Genomic DNA, 17,230 nt, shown 5'->3' with positions numbered 1-17,230 from the left:
AGCACCCCCAGCCCAAGGTTTCCCCTTATTATTCCAGAAGGACAAAAGATATTACATATAATTTAGAAGTTTGTTTAGAATAGAATAATTTGACCAGTTTCTAATAAATGTAAACATTTTCTCTTAGGGAAAGTCTTTATCACTTATTCGATGGACACAGCTATGGAGGTGGTGAAATTCGTGAACTTTTTGTTGGTAAATGGCTTCCAAACTGCAGTAAGTATTTTGTCCAAATAGATAACTGAACAGAGTGAGTACAATGGAGAGAAAAGCAGCAGAAGAAAAAGTGTAATAGCTTTTGGTGTTTTAAATGATATTATTTGATGTATGTGATTATGCATTGAATGCTTATAGATTTAGGTAATAATTATTTTCTAGATTTTAAACTATCTGAAGTCTCCAGCATTTTTTCCCTGTATGCTGTTTGAGTGACCCCACGTACCTCTGAACAGCAAGATCAGCGCTAATGCTGACCATATATGCAGCTAGCCCCTGGCCTGAAGGAAACGCCGGGCTCTTGCTGCACTTTGTACCTTTGTCCTTTCTCACCAATCATACCCACTTTGGTTGAGCTTCCCATAATGCAGGAAGCTATAGGCTTCACCATGGTCACCTGCTTATTTAACAAAGTCCTTTTGTTCTGCACTGGGTTATGAAGTTTGAAGTAGAACCCTGCAGCCTGAATCCCCCACTGCACACAGCTGCTGTTTCCACACCTTTACACAGTGATGCTTCTGGATGGGCGATACTGGCCAGGTTTGGGGCTGGTCTAATCCAGTTCCAGGGGAGGCTGACCTAACCCAGCCCTGCAGGTCCACTGTGATCCTGGTCCCAGAAATCTCAGGAAACAGACACTGCGCCTGTCGCCCTGTGGTCCCTTGACACAGTACAGCTTAAAGCCATGTAAATTTTTCTCTATGATAAATAAAATACCACACGATGCCACTCAGGGGACTGGCTTTCCTCAAACACTGAGATAACTTCTTTTCCTTTCCAGAGCCCTCTTCTAGGCCTCTTCTAGTGAATTCTAGAGAGTGGTGAAAAATTAACGGAAATATGAATATAAATGTCTATGAGTAAAGAGGGATACTTAGTAACTAAATATCCACTTTTAAAGTTATTTAGTATTGTTTAACAGGAGTTTTTATTTGAAGTTTTCTTTATTCTATAAGATAATTTTTTTTTTTTCTTTTTGAGACAGAGTCTCGAACTGTTGCCCGGGCTGGTGTGCAGTGGCGCAATCTTGGCTCACTGCAACCTCCGCCTCCCAGGTTCAGCCTCCCAAGTAGCTAGGATTACAGGTGCCCACCACCATGCCTAGTTAATTTAAAAAAAAATTTTTTTAATTTTTATTTTTAGTAGAGATGGGGTTTCACTATCTTGGCCAGGCTGATCTCAAACTCCTGACCTCATGATCTGCCCAGCTCGGCCTCCCAAAGTGCTGGGAATACAGGTGTGAGCCACCACACTCGGCCAAGACAATTTTTAAAAAAAATGAAAATGAAAGTTCTTTTTTAAAAAAAGCATACAACTTATACAATCCAACTCCATAATTATATAGAGACTAATATTTCCCTTACTCATTTCTGGTATAAGAAAGCACTGTAGTGGCCAGGTGTGGCTCATGCCTGTTATCCTAGCACTTTGGGAGGCCAAGGCGGGCAAATTGCCTGAGCTCAGGAGTTCAAGATGAGCCTAGGCAACATGGAGAAACCCCATCTCTACTAAAATACAAAATATGGCCAGGTACAGTGGCTCACACCTGTAATACTAGCACTCAGTAAGACTGAGGCAGGCAGATCACCTGAGGTCAGGAGTTCAAGACCAGCCTGGACAACATAGTGAAACCCTGTGTCTACAAAAAATACAAAAAAATTAGCTGAGTGTGGTGGCACACGCCTGTAGTCCCAGCTACTTGGGAGGCTGAGGCAGGAGAATTGCTTGAATCCTGGAGGTGAAGGTTGTAGTGAGCTGAGATCTTGTCACTGCATTCCAGCCTGGGTGACAGAGCAAGGCTCTGTCTCAAAAAAAAAAAAAAAAAGCTGGCATGCTGGTGTGCACCTGTAGTCCCAGCTACTTGGGAGGCTGAGGCACAAGAATTGCTTGAATCTGGGCAGGTGGAAGTTGCAGTGAGCCGGGATCACACCACTGCACTCCAATCCAGCCTGGGTGATAGAGCAAGACTCTGTCTCCAAAAAAAATAGAAAAAAAGAAAGCACTGTGGCAACTGTGACATAAAATCAAATTACACTGGGTGTGGTGGTATGCGCCTGTAGTCCTAGCTACTTGGGAGGCAGAGGTGGGAGGATCACTTGAGTCCAGGAGTTGGAGGCTGGCCTGGGCCATATAGCAAGACCAGGTCTGTGATATAAATAAATAATAAGACATAAGGCCAACATTTCAGAAAAGATATTACTTTTTGTCATTTCCAAAGACACATACTGATTGCCCCTGGAGAAGAGCTTAGGTTTTGTTTGTTTGTTTATCTTAGCAACCAGGGGCTGTTTAGGCAGAATTTAAATCTGTCCCTGACCCTCATCTCTATGTAGACTTGTGGTAGAAATCACAGAGCCCAGTCCTGGACAGCTAAGCTATTATGGAAACATCCAGATCCCCTTAGTGGAAAGAAACACTTAATGAGTAATTTAAGGAGAGTGTAATAAAGGGCCTATTACAAAGCTTTGGGTAGGTTTTAGAGAATCCAGTTTTATTGGGGATAGTGCAGTATGCTGGCACTAGCAAAAGCAGGGAGTTGTTACTGCCCCTAGTTCTAAAGAGGCAAAGGAGGAATTCTTACTGGGACATGAAGAGGTTGGCTACAGTAGTTTGCTAGGATTCCCATAAAGTACTACGGACTGGATGGCTTAAGCGTAGAAATTTATTTTCGCACAGTTCTGGAGGCTGGAAGTCCAAGATCAAAGTTTCAGCAGGGTTGATTTCATCCTGAGGCATTTCTCCTTGACTGGTATCTGGCTGTCTTCTCCTTCTGTCCTCACATGGTCTGTCCTCTGTGTGGACACGTGTCTGTGTTCTAACCCTCGACACCAGTCCTACTGGATTAGGGCCCACACATATCACCTCTTTTTACCCTAATTACTTGTCTAAAGGTCCTATCTCCAAATACAGTCACATTCTGAGGTACTGGGAGATAGGGCTTCAACATAGGAATTTTGGGAGCACAATTCAGCCCCTAATAGTAGCTGTGTGGAGGAATGATCATGACAGGAGCTATGAACTTTGGGAGAGACTTGGAGAAACAAATGGAAGATATCCAGCTCATTGCACTACCCAGGATGTCCACCTCAGTAGCTGGGAATAATTTAGAGTGCTTGAATAATAACAATAATCACCATTTTTTATTTATTTAATTTTTTGAGACGGGGTCTTGCTCTGTCACCCAGGGTGGGGTGCAGTGGCATGATCTCAGCTCACTGCAACCTCCGCCTCCCAGGCTCAAGCAATTCTTCTGCCCCAGCCTCCTGGCGTAACTGGGATTACAGGCGCCTGCCACCAAGCTCAGCTAATTTTTTTTTTTTTTTTTGTATTTTTAGTAGAGACAGGGTTTCACCATATTGGCCAGGCTGGTCTCATACTCCTAACCTCAAGTGATCTGCCCACCTCAGCCTCCCAAAGTACTGGGATTACAGGCGTGAGCCATCATGCCCGGCCAATTATCACCGTTTATTGAGTGCTTATTTCCTGCCTGGCATTATGATAGGCCTTTTCCATGTTAACTCATTTAAGTCCTCACAACCACCCTAGGAAGTCAGTTTATTAACCACATATTACAAGTGAAGATAAAATTTAGCAAGTTCTAGTAACATTTCCAAAGTCATGCAGGTGGGAAGTGGCAAAGCCAAGATAGAACCCAAGCTGTCCATTTCTTCTCAACCCTAACACTATATTGCTTCTCTCCCATATAATATCAATGGATTGGCGACACAGTCACAGAAAGCTACAAGAGCGTTCTCAAGAGTAGTCACTGGCCATCACACATTTGAAAACAGGAGTCATCTAAACCAAAATAACAGCCATTCCATTTTTCATGTAAAGACACATATTCTGAACTCTGTACTCTACGTATGTGATAGTTTGGCGTACACAGGGCATGGTCTCTTTCCGTAGGAAGCTTAGCATCAGGTTGAAAAGACATAGCAGACATAAATGAAACATGTCCTGAATAAAAGAATGTTATCATATGTGTTAATTGTCCAGTATCATTAGTGGTCACAATGGGGTAGAGTTAGGTAAAGTGAGGAAGAGGAGGAGATTGGCGTGTGGGAAGGATTCACAGAGCAGGGGGGCTTGTGCTCTGCTTTTAGGATACAGGGGACACCAATGTGGGGAGTAAAGTAGACAGGATATATGGGGAAAAGAGAGATGAGGCTGGATCATGGATGGCACGGAAAGCCTGCTGAAGGGCTGGGACTTGATCAGTCCTAAACAATGGAGTGACATTTATTTTTTAATTTTTATTTTTGAGACAGGGTCTTGTTCTTTTGCTCAGGCTGGAATGCAGTGGCATGGCCACAGCTCACTGCAGCCTCTACCTCCCATGCTTAACCCATCTTCCTGCCTCACCCGCCCGGGTAGCTGGGACTACAAGTTCATGTCACCATGTCCGGCTAATTTTTTGTATTTTTTGTAGAGATGGAGCCTCACCATATTTCCCAGGCTGGTCTTGAACTCTTGGGTTCAAGTGATCTGCCTGCCACAGCCTCCCAAGTGCTGGGAATACAGGCATGAGCCACCGTGCCTGGCCTGGAGTGACATTTAGGACAAGTAATCTGGGAGCAGTGCAGCTGAATCACATAACCCCTCCCCAGGGACACTCTCCCTGAGTCACCCATTCCAGTATATAATCCTTCCCATCAAGAGCACCTTGTAAATACACATGTGCACGCGCGTGCGCGCGGCGCGCACACACACACACACACACACACGCTGCAGTATAAGCCTGAGCCCAAGAAGGGCCTTCTTATTTGGTTTCTTATAAAATAAAAAAGAACTGATCTTTCTCCTTTTAAAATATCCCTTCAAAAACTTGAACACTGATAGTAAATATCAGTCTTTTCAAGGCCTAAGAGTTCTACTTCTGACTTTTATCATAAACCTCTTCCCTACCATTTCAGTAATTGTTTTTGTGACTGTTCCTTGGCTCTGCTCCAAGTTTCATACAATCCTTTTGAAACATATAGATCGAAACTGGACATAATACCATAATAATGACCTCACTAATGCAAGTAAAGCACCACAATTGTATCTCAGTTACTTGTATGCCACACATCCATTAAAATGTTCCAGAATTATGTTTGCCTTTCAAATTTCTAAATTACAGATGTATAATGTATGTATATTGCTGGCTTATATCCAACTTAGTGGTATACTGTGTCACTCAGATTTTTAAAAACCTGATTATTGTGTAGCCATAGATATATTTTGATGTGTATCAGAATATCCTAATTATGGACATAATATTAACTACTTAAATGCCTACTAATGTTGAAATAGGGAATATTTTCAGAAAATTATATTTTGTTTTTTAGACCCATGTGCTCCTCCTTGCAAAAAGCATTAGTTAAGTTTTGGAGCTTGAAATGTATCTAGTATCGTGTTTTCTTCTGCTCTGCATCTTGAGAGAACCTCTCAGTAAGGGCCAGCTCCCTCATCTTTTTCTTGCAGATTGACATATTTGAGGATAGAATCCGAGGCATTGATATCATTAAATGGATGGAGCGCTACCTTAGGGATGTAAGTACATTCCAAAAATCAGAAGTTGTTTTCTGGTGAGAAAGACAATGAGCTTACGAAGTTGTTTTATGAAAGAAACCCTGGCATACCCACCTAAGTCTGAAGCTGAGAAAACCCCAACAAAGCCTCCCTTGTTGGAAGCTGTGCAAAGACTTGGAAAGGAAGGATGGGGTCGCCCTCTTGGACATGCACAGGCAGGAAATAACGGTCAAACCAGACACAGGTGGTTGATAACAATCAGAGGAAACAATCTTTTGACGAGAATAGGAAAGAAGGAAATGAAGGCGGAGAGTGGGGAGAGAGCAGCAGAATTCAATTTAATCTGAGGCCACCCCAAGTGTTTTGTAGAACTGGGCGGAAGAGGTTTCCCAGGCAGCCTCGCAGGCTGCACAGCACACCACCCCCGAGGTGCCCACGCGCAGCCCCGTGATTTGTTCTCCACTGACAGAATCTATACCGGCCACTGGGACACGTTGTGCTTTAACAAGATCGAAATTGATTGCTGCCAGCGTGTCCGTGTCAGCTGCTTCTTTCGGAGGGAGCTGGTGGGGGACGGGAGTCTCAGCAGGCTGGGGTTTTGCACTTTTCCTTTTGTCTGCAGCCTGATGTTTGCTTTGTGCTGAAGGGTCTGTTCCTACCGACTGTGCTAATGTGTACACGCAGAAGACAGGGCAGTCAAGAGTGCAGTGACTGGCAGCTCAGAACCAGCTGGGGGGAGGAAGGGTGCTTCTCACCGTTGGTGTTGCAGTGCCTTTTTGCCACTCCCTCGGTGATTCGGGCTTTCATTAGAGGTTCATTAATGATGGTTGTGGACAATGGTAGGCAAAAGCACATCTCTTTGGGAGAGCCTCTCTCTGAACCATTTGCTCTGCATGTTCGAGGTGGGGCTGGGCTGGAGACGGAGGGAGAAGCAGAGACAAGAATCTGCCTGAGTGGGGGCCAGTGCTTCTCTTTCTACGGAGGATGAGCCTGGCCCTCTATCCCCAGTGTGTCAGAGAATGCCCACAGTCCTGCTGGCCAGTTTCCAGCCCACCTTCACCAAACGGACCACACTTTACACTCCCATAAACATGCCTTTCTCCCTCTCATTAACAGAAGACCGTGATGATAATCGTAGCAATCAGCCCCAAATACAAACAGGATGTGGAAGGCGCTGAGTCGCAGTTGGACGAGGATGAGCATGGCTTACATACTAAGTACATTCATCGAATGGTGAGTGGGGAGGAGATCACAGCACCTCACTGTCCCCTGGGGATGGATACCTTGTCCAGGGAAGTCCCATTCTTCCCCAGAGACCAACTGAAGGCAGCATGATGCTGGGTGAAGAGCACCAGGCCTGCAGTGTCAGGAGAGGGGCTGTTGTTTCTGGCTCCATCTATGTTAGGGACTGTGGGCAAGGCACTGCATCTCTGGGACTCAGTTGTTCCTATCAGTGCAAGGGGAGAGCAATCTGTGATCTCTAGGATCCAAGATTCTGGAAAGACATGATCTGCTGGCTTAGCTGTTTACCAGCAACTATGAAGTCCTAGGAGGCGGGAGACAGGGCAGTAAGGAGGACTGGCTCCTGCAGCTGTATCATGTTCTGTGCCCCACCTTTTCAGAAAGGCAGGTGGCATAGTGAAAGGGACACCTGCTGTTGCATCACGTGGGCCTGGTTAAAGTTGGCTTCCTCATGTACAAGCTGTGTGGTCATGGCTCCGCTGCTTAAACTCTTTGTGCCTCAATGTCCCTATTCACAAAATGGGTTGCTAATACTTACAGGGTTGTCGTGAAGATGAAATGAGATCATGTTTTCAAAATATCTGGTGCATATCAGATGCTCAAACAAGGGAAGGGAGTGTTCTTAGCTCATGACAGGTGGGGAACTATGGGGCCTGGTTATACTCAAATCAGTGGGAGACATTGATGATATTCAACTTGCTCAGCATGGGATCAAACTAGAACATTTGACCGAAACAATCACCCAGCTTTGGAACTGGCTGTCTTATGGGCTACCACTCCTCCTGCTCCCCGCGATCATAGAGACGCTGTGGAGACAGTTTCTGCTTGACGAGGATACACTGCTACACTTGTGATTTTCAGGCTGTCCTGTGGAGTTCCCAATGGGTGTCCATACGTGCTGGAGGAGGGGCTGGGTCTGTGCCTCCCACCCCCACCTCAGCCAGAGCTGGTTCGTACTTCTCAGGCTTGTTAGTTGACCGAGGATTCTGAGATTTTAAAAGGCTTGGAAAATCACTGGACTAGAACTGATAAGCTCCATTTCAGCTCTAACACTCCATGAGGCAGAAGGCACCTGGAATGGGCATAGAGTGTCACTAAGACGGGAAGATGGGGAGGACACAGTCAGGCTGTCTCGGGGCACACAGCTTTATCTCAGGGGAAGCAGACATAGGTCCCAGGTCTATCCTGTGGGTCAGCAGCGTGGGAAAGGAGCAGGGTGGGTATTCCCATCTGAGTTTTCACGGTCTCTGTCTTCCTTTCCACCAAGTGCAGACCACTCGTGTGAGCTCATACCCAAGCCGAAGGAAGAGCCGAGGCAAGGGGATGAGGTTAAAAAATGAGGCCAGGGAGTCAGGAGATAAGGCTCCCTCCTCTTCTGGTCTCAACCAGTCTCACAGCCCTTGTACAGTGCTCTGGAAAGGTATCATTTCTGGGAGTAAACTGCCTTAAAAGGTCATGGCTGGCTCTGGGTGCTGCCGGCCCCTGGTTGTCTGATGCATGACTGCATGGCCTCAGAGCACCCTATGTCCTGTCTGCATCTCTAGCAACCTGCCAGTCCCAGAAGCTGACAGCTGGTGCGTGGGAAGGGCTCGAGTCCTCAGCCAGTTCCTAAGGAAACCTGTCTAGCTCTGTGGGTGTGTGGTGTAGCCAGGCAGTAATACACAGCTTGGCCTCAGAGCTTGTCTGACTGTACCAACTGGAACCAGACTGTCTCTAAACTTGGTTTCTTGGGCCACAATGTCTTGGGCCCTTACTCATCACAGAAGGGTCGAAGAGGTCAGATACAGAAGTGCCTTCCTGCCTGCCTGGCTGACTTCCTGGACCCCTCTAGGCAACAGAAAACCCTGGAACAATAAGAACTTGGCCATGACAGAGGTAGTGCAGAGGTACTGGTGAGTAACTGCATCATAGAGTGAATTAGTTTACAGAAACTCAGTATCTGGAAGGATGAGAGAAAATAAAAATGCACTGCTGCTGGCTGGCCCCTCCACAGGCTGGGCAGCCTAGTGCACAAGCCAAACTTCACAGTATACAGAGTCCTTCACAGTATACGGAGTCCTAGAAGTCAGACAAAACTCAGCGCTTCACTTGTAACTAACTTATGTACCTCATCCCCTTCCTTTCATGTGTACTTGGTGCTGGAGTGGTGGGTGCTTCTAGCTGCACAGTACTTGGGTCATTTTAAAATATGTTCTTGGTGTTATCTTCTGGTTTTTGGAGAGAGGTGATTCCGAGAACACACCCTGTGGAGGATTTGTGTGTGTTGTGTGATCGTGTATGTGTGTTTGTGTATGCAAGTATGTGAGAGTGTGTGTTTATGAGGGGTTTCTATGGTGATTTCAATAACGGCCATCACCACTGTCACTTTCTTCTCTGTTCTGTTATTTCCATGCACAATGAAAACTTCTCAGTTATAAAAATGAATTGGAAGATGAAATGGTTGGAAACACATAATTCCTCGTCTCCTTCTCATCAGATGACCGAAAGCTTTGTGCTGGTCACAGGATTTGGAAGACTCTAACTCCTATTGAAAATTCTGATTTTTGAGAGAGCTCTTGGTAGCTAAATCCTCTTGGGCTACCGCAGTGTCAGAGCATATTGGAACTGGTGTGAGGAACCTAAAGCCTGGCCGACGGAGCTCTTCACAGTTGACAGCCCCTCTATGCCAAGCCCATCTTGTGCTCCAGCCACAGTGCATTAGTAGCTGGTCCCAACCACATCAACACACTTTCACACCTCCAGACATTTGCTCATGCTGTTGCTTCTGCTATGAAGGTCCTTCTCCTTGCCTCTATTCTCCCTACCTGACCAAAATATTTTCTTTCAGTGCCCAAATGAACCCTCTTTTGTAACTGTCCTTCCAGTCTCCGATGTAGAATGGATGGCCCCCACTCTGGGCTTCCGGAGCAGTTGTTCAGACTTCTCACCCTGCACTTTGGTTGCTAATTTCCCTTTCTGCCTGCCCACTAGACTGCTGGCTTTGTGAAGATAGGGACTGTATCTGTGGTGTTCTGCTAAGCTGGCTCTCCTGATTTGTAGCACTTACCTATTTCCATGGTATAAATACTCTCCAATATCATCGCCAGTTTCAAGCTATCAGGTAAAGTCACTGAACACAGAATTAGGAAGAGGTGCACACAACCAGCTTTTGTGAGCTGCTGCAAGCCAGTTCCAGCATACCCTGGAAGGTGTATCCTAATCCTTAAAACCCAAAGTCTGACATAGAATGTGACTTCTAATAGGCCACCAATAATCAACTGATGAGTGAATGGAATAGATGTGTAATGGGGAGGCCTTAAAATGCTAAGTGGGGAAGTATGGAATCAGAAGAAAAATGCCATGGGACGTGCATGATTATGGGTACCATTAACTCCTCATCCTCATTCCTGAAATTAAACCTTCACATTTGTTTGGTTTCAGATGCAGATTGAGTTCATAAAACAAGGAAGCATGAATTTCAGATTCATCCCTGTGCTCTTCCCAAATGCTAAGAAGGTAAACAAACAAAGAAAGAAAATCCTCATAATTCAATCTTTGGTTTGCTTTGCCATCTGGGATTTTAAGTGGAAAACCTTGTCCATTCTTTTTTTCTTTCTTTTCTTTTTTCTCTTTTTGATATGGAGTCTCGCTGCGTTGCCCAGCCTGGAATGCAATGATGCGACCTTGGCTCACTGCAACCTCTGCCTCCTGGGTTCAAGTGATTCTCCTGCTTCAGCTTCCCAAGTAGCTGGGATTACAGGTCCCCGCCATCACGCCTGGCTGATTTTTGTATTTTTAGTAGAGATGGGGTCTCTTCATGTTAGCCAGGCTGGTCTTGAACTCCTGACCTCAGGTGATCTGCCTGCCTCAGCCTCCCAAAGTGCTGGGATTACAGGCGTGAACCACCGTGTCTGCCCTCAATTCTTTATCAATCCTTAAAGATAACAATGTTACCAGAAAGCTCAACAAGTTGTACCACTCAGTTCAGCAGCATGAATCTGAAAGGTTTTAAAGCTATCTGATAGGATCACTGCTGTCCTAATTGTTCAAAGAACCATTGCACACAAAGTTTCTGTTTTAACTCAAGAGAGAAAAAGAGAAGGTTCATGTGATACTTCTTATCTCTTGTACATAAAAGTTGAGATGTGTATGGTTTTCGCTGGCTGTTCCAGGGAGGCATTTCACTGCACATAGTTCAGCTCTCAAAGCTAATGATTACAGGAATTAAATCTACAGTTACCAGAGTGAACTTTGCTGTGATTCATATGAGGCTTTTCACACCAGAAGGGTCTGCCAGTAAGTTTGGAGAATGGGGGCAAAACCATCTGAGGCCACATTCCAGGTGTGGCAAAGGGAAGGCGGCAGTGGAGTAAACATGCTGAGAATCAGACCACAGCATCCTCAACTCAGACCCTGTTTCACCCTGGAGGGATCCTCAGATATCAAGACTGCACTGAGACCTCTGCCCTGGATGAGGGAGGCTCCAGTTTATGGGAATGGGACACTCAGACTGCATGATGCACAGCCTGTACAATGGCATACCTTTCTATCCTCCCTGCGCTGCCTTTGCCCAGAGTTTCACTGCTCTCACTTACCTTTGAGTCTCCTTACTGGTCTCATCTCCACTTTGACCTTGTGCTAGCCATCCTCTGCTCTGCCATCAAAGACAAACATCCAAAATGTAGGTCTGATCTGTTTCTTGGTAGCTTAAAAATTGTGTGCTGTTTTCCCATTGACTACAAGATCATATCTACCTTTCTTAGCATGAGCTATGAGACCTCTCAGAAGAGGACAGTGTCCCCTTGTGTAGATTTCTCTCATCATTCTCTGTAGATGCTCTGTGCTCTGATCACCCTGGACCACTTCAGCATGCTCTCACACATGCTGTGTTCTTTTGTATCTCTGTGCCTTTGCCTTTTCTGTTCCATCTGCTTGCGATGCCCTTCCCTAACTCGCCTGCCTAGTGAATTCTTACTTACCCTTATATCACCCAATCTCTCTAGCCTCCCCAACACCTCTTTTGCTTGTTTGTTTGTTTGTTTTGAGACGGGGTCTTGCTCTGTCCTCAGGCTGGAGTGCAGTGGTGTGATCTTGGCTCACTGCAACCTCCGCCTCCCGGATTCAAGTGATTCTCCTCTCACAGCCTCTCAAGTAGCTGGGACTACAGGGACATGCCACTATGCCCAGCTAATTTTTGTGTTTTTCGTGGAGACAGGGTTTCACCATGTTGGATAGGATGGTCTCGTTCTCTTGACCTTGTGATCCACCCGCCTAGGCCTCCCAAAGTGTGTGTGTGTTTCTTTCTTTCTTTCTTTCTCTTTCTTTCTTTCTTTCTTTCTTTCTTTCTTTCTTTCTTTCTTTCTTTCTTTCTTTCTTTCTTTCTTTCTTTCTTTCTTTCTTTCTTTCTTTCTTCCTTCCTTCCTTCCTTCCTTCCTTCCTTCCTTCCTTCCTTCCTTTCTTCCTTCCTTTCTTCCTTTCTTCCTTTCTTCCTTTCTTCCTTTCTTCCTTTCTTCCTTTCTTCCTTTCTCCTTCCTTCCTTCCTTCCTTCCTTCCTTCCTTCCTTCCTTCCTTCCTTTCCTTCCTTTTCTTCCTTTCTTTCCTTTCTTTCCTTTCTTTCCTTTCTTTCCTTTCTTTTTTTTTTGAGAAAGGGTCTTCCTCTGTCACCCAGGCAGGAGTGCAATGGTGCAATCTTGGCTCACTGCAACCTCCACTTCCCAGGTTCAAGCAATTCTCCTGCCTCAGCCTCCCAAGTAGCTGGGGTTATAGGCGCTCGCCACCATGCCTGGCTAATTTTTGTATGTTTAGTAGAGACAGGGTTTCACCATGTTGGCCAGGCTGGTCTTGAACTCCTGATCTCAGGTAATCCGCTTTCCTTAGCCTCCCAAGTGCTGGGATTACAGGCGTGAGCCACTGTGCCCTGCCCTGACACCTCTTTACCTCCATGCTGATATATTTCATTGTCCTTTTCTTAAGAGCGCTTAATTCTAGCACCTTGGATCAATGGTATGTGTTTGGTTGAGGGTACTGGGAATAATTGTTTAGAATTATTGGAGCATGGTGGTATAAAAAATAGACCAAATTTTCATTGGTTTTGTTATTATTTTTAAATGTCCTTCAGAGAATGCCCATATTGCCTGAGCTCAGCACAGGCCGCTCTCCACCACCTGTCCCCTTGGTACACTATTGACTAGAAAATCGTTTGTTGACATTTTGCTTTCATCCTAAGATTTGAAGTCCTTAAGGCAGTCCCTGCGTCCTTTTCATTTGGGCATCCTCAGTACTCAGCATGATGCCTGCCATGCAGCAGGTGCTGCTTCTAAGCACATCCTACAGTACCTAGAGGAGTCCCGCCCTATAGTCCCTGGGAGTTAGACTCAAAAGCAAAGGCCTTACCGAGGCCTACAGGGTGCTATCCGATACAGCCCCTTCTACTTCCTCCGCACGTACTCACTCTGCTCTACTCACTGTAGCCTTGTTGCTTGTGACCAGGCCCAACATACTCCCTCTACAGGGCCTTCGCGCTGGCTTTTCTAGCTGCCTGGACCCAGACAACCACAGAGCTTGCTGCTTCCACTCTTTTAGGTCTTTGCTCGTTTTCTCAGTGAGACCTCTCCTAAGCACCCTATTTAAAACTGCAAATCTTTCACCCTTGCCCCAGCACTCCGTCCCCTTTCTTGTTTAATTCTTCTCCACAGCATGCGTCACCGTTGAACACACTATCCATTTTACTTATGATCTGCCTCTCCCCACCAGAATATCGGCTCCATGAGGGCAATCTGACACTGCACCCCCAGGATCCCTGGCTAACAGTTTCTGCCTCTGCCTGATCACTGAGGTCTGATGGGCTCCCTCTACTGCAGGCCAGACCTGGGGCTGGAGTGAAAGGGCAATTCATTGATTTAAGCCTACAGCCCTGGCATACTTCTTCTGAAGTCACAGGGGAATTCACATCACTCTGTGTGACCTCTGTCCTACCCCTTTTATGTGAGGGTGGTGAAAAGCACGTTGAAATGCAAAGGGTAGGTAGCCTGGGAGACTGACAGAAAATGCTGTGCACATGTGGTTTTTATAATGAGATATACAGCTTGTACCCGGAGCCAAGAACATTTCACATGCTAAACCTTTCCAAAAGCAAAACAGCACAACTCCCAGGATAGTTTGGTAGGAAACGCCCATGTAGGGAAAGCCAGAAATATTTGGGAACGGAGCCTGGGATCTGGAATCCAGGTTTTTCTCTAATGACCTTTGCTCCTGTCATTCTGTCTCCCATAGGAGCATGTGCCCACCTGGCTTCAGAACACTCACGTCTACAGCTGGCCCAAGAATAAAAAAAACATCCTGCTGCGGCTGCTGAGAGAGGAAGAGTATGTGGCTCCTCCACGGGGGCCTCTGCCCACCCTTCAGGTGGTTCCCTTGTGACACTGTTCATCCCCAGATCACTGAGGCTAGGCCATGTTTGGGGCCCTGTTCTGACAGCATTCTAGCTGAGGCTGGTCGGTAGCACTCCTGGCTGGTGTTTTCTCTGTTCCTCCCCGAGAGGCCCTCTGGCCCCCAGGAAACCTGTTGTGCAGAGTTCTTCCCCGGAGACCTCCACACACCCTGGCTTTGAAGTAGAGTCTGCGGCTGCTCTGCATTCTCTGCTTTTAAAAAACCCATTGCAGGTGCCAGGGTCCCACATGTTCCTCCTGACAGTTTGATGTGTCCATTCTGGGCCGCTCAGTGCTTAGCAAGTAGATAATGCAAGGGATGTGGCAGCAAATGGAAATGACTACGAACACTCTCCTATCACTTCAGGCTACTTTTATGAGTTAGCCAGATGCTTGTGTATGCTCAGACCAAACTGATTCATGTACAAATAATAAAATGTTTACTCTTTTGTAAGAATATGTTTTACTTATCTCAAAGGAGATAGATACATATAATTTATAATGATATGGTTGCTTCCAGGGACATCAACAAAACTGCTTAGATATAATATTAGATAAATATAACAGACCACTCTGTATTAAAGGATTAAAGCCAGCTAGTTAAACAACCCTTTTTAACCATAATCATAGAAGGTTTATTCTTGCAATAAAGATTTTTAGGCTGGGCGCAGTGGCTCACACCTGTAATCCCAGCACTTTCGGAAGCTGAGGCAGACGGATCATTTGAGGTCAGGAGTTTGAGACCAGCCTGGCCACCATGTTGAAACCCCATCTCTGCTAAAAATACAAAAAAGTTAGCTGGGCATGATGGTGTGCACCTGTAATCCCAGCTACTTGGGAGGCGGAGGCAGGAGAATAGCTTGAACCTGGGAGGCAGAGGTTGCAGTGAGCCGAGATCATGCCACTGCACTCTAGCTTGGGAGACACAGCGAGACTCCGTCTCAAACAAACAAACAAACAAAAACACCCATTTTTAACAAAACAACTTTATATAGCATATAACCATGATTCTAAATAGTATGATTACGGTTCTCAGGATCTGACTACATAGGTAAAAATATTTGCATATGTATATGAAGTGACGGGGAATGTAGGCTAGAATTATAGTCTGTGTTCTAATTTTGGTTCTACCACCAATTAGCTGTGTGACCTTTAGCAAGTCCTTTCACTTTTCTTAGATTCCAGGGACTTATTTATAAAATGACATGGACAAAAGCATCTCTAATCACTCTAAAAGATTTGAAGTCTAAATTCTAAATATTCTTTTGAGGAGTGACTGAGTTTTCATTTTCATAATTATGTCTTTCAGAGGATAAATTTACATTTTCTTAACAGAGACATTTTCTTCTTCTTCTTTTTTTTTTTGAGACAGTCTCACTCTGTAGTCCAAGCTGGAGTGCAGTGGTGCAATCTCGGCTCACTGCAACCTGCGCCTCCTGGGTTCAAGTGATTCTTCTGCCTCAACCTCCTGAGTAGCTGGGCCTACAGGCGCCTGCCACCATGCCCGGCTAAGTTTTGTATTTTTAGTAGAGACGGGGTTTCATATTGGCCAGACTGGTCTCAAACTCCTGACCTTGTGATCCGCCCGCCTCAGCCTCCCAAAGTGCTGGGATTACAGGTGTGAGCCACCATGCCCAGCCAACATATTCCTCTTTTAAAAAATATCTTCTCACACCTGTAATCCTAGCACTTTGGGAGGCCGAGGCAGGTGGATCACAAGGTCAGGAGATCAAGACCATCCTGGCTAACACGGTGAAACCCCGTCTCTACTAAAAATACAAAAATATTAGCTGGGCATGGTGGCAGGCACCTGTAGTCCCAGATACTGGGGAGGCTGAGGCAGGAGAATGGTGTGAACCCGGGAGGCCGAGCTTGCAGTGAGCCAAGATCGTGCTGCTGCACTCCAACCTGGGCGACAGAGTGAGACTCTGTCTCAAAATAAATAAATAAATAAATAAATAAATAAATCTTCAACAGTACCCTCGGGTTGATAATTTTGGATATCTATCTGTATCTATATATCTTGTTTATCTGGTCTCCAGAAAAAGAACACATACACATATCCATATATAAAGTATGTATACATGTATCAAATCTACATAAACTGTAAAGGTGGGATGGCTTTAATTATGGCCAAAGCTACTAAGCCAGTGAAGACTTTTTGGGGCTGAAAGCTGCTGCTTCCCCTTCTTTATCAACTAGCCTCTTAAACAAGGCTCACTTGTGCTACAAGACAGTCCACCTTTTCTTTTTCTTTTTTTGAGACACGGTCTCACTCTTTCCCAGGCTGCAGTGCAGTGACACAGTCTCAGCTCACTGAAGCTTTGACCTTGCCGGGCTCAGGTGATCTTCCTACTTCAGCCTCCCAAGTAGCTGGGACTATAGGTGTGCACCAACATGCTTGGTTAAGTTTTGTATTTTTTGTAGAGACAGGGTTTTACCATGTTGTCCAGGCTAGTCTCGAACTCCTGGGCTAGAGTGATTCATCTGTTTCGGCCTCCCAGAGTGCTGCGATTACAGACGGGAGCCGCCACGCCCAGCCCAGTCCAACTCTTATATGTCAGCACAGGGAAAGGACAAATACTTGTCGACTCTAAATAAGAAACATTGCTAATGCATTGCAAAGAACAATAGTTCCATTTACTTTATGACTTAGATGTCTGCTGGGCGAGACGAATGTCTTTGTTCTTTAAAAAATAGGAAAAGAGAAGAAAAACTAGCATAACATAAGTACTCATTTGTAAGACTTTATGACATGTAACATAAGTTCCGTAGTTTTGAGACCGGGTAGAACTGACTTTCTTATTTGGATAACCTGGAAAACATCCCAAACACAAATTTCAAGTCTTCTT

At 45.5% G+C, this 17,230-nt stretch overlaps 1 protein-coding gene across 2 annotated transcripts in view; it reads left to right on the top strand.

Annotated features, from left to right (window-relative positions):
* TRAF3IP2 (TRAF3 interacting protein 2) overlaps positions 1–14,835 on the top strand; it is a 47,512-nt gene extending 32,677 nt beyond the window's left edge. For both annotated transcript variants that reach the window (XM_008007331.3, XM_008007332.3), the window contains 5 exons: positions 128–216; positions 5,683–5,751; positions 6,847–6,963; positions 10,393–10,467; positions 14,224–14,835. In XM_008007331.3, the coding sequence (XP_008005522.1) occupies positions 128–216; positions 5,683–5,751; positions 6,847–6,963; positions 10,393–10,467; positions 14,224–14,370 (497 nt within the window). In that variant the 3' untranslated portion in view covers positions 14,371–14,835. The remainder of the gene's footprint in view (positions 1–127; positions 217–5,682; positions 5,752–6,846; positions 6,964–10,392; positions 10,468–14,223) is intronic.
* The last annotated feature ends 2,395 nt before the right edge of the window (positions 14,836–17,230 follow it).

This window comes from Chlorocebus sabaeus, chromosome 13 (genome assembly GCF_047675955.1).
Source record: "Chlorocebus sabaeus isolate Y175 chromosome 13, mChlSab1.0.hap1, whole genome shotgun sequence".
In the NCBI taxonomy this organism is placed as follows: domain Eukaryota; kingdom Metazoa; phylum Chordata; class Mammalia; order Primates; family Cercopithecidae; genus Chlorocebus; species Chlorocebus sabaeus.
This window is presented reverse-complemented; position numbering and strand designations above follow the sequence as displayed.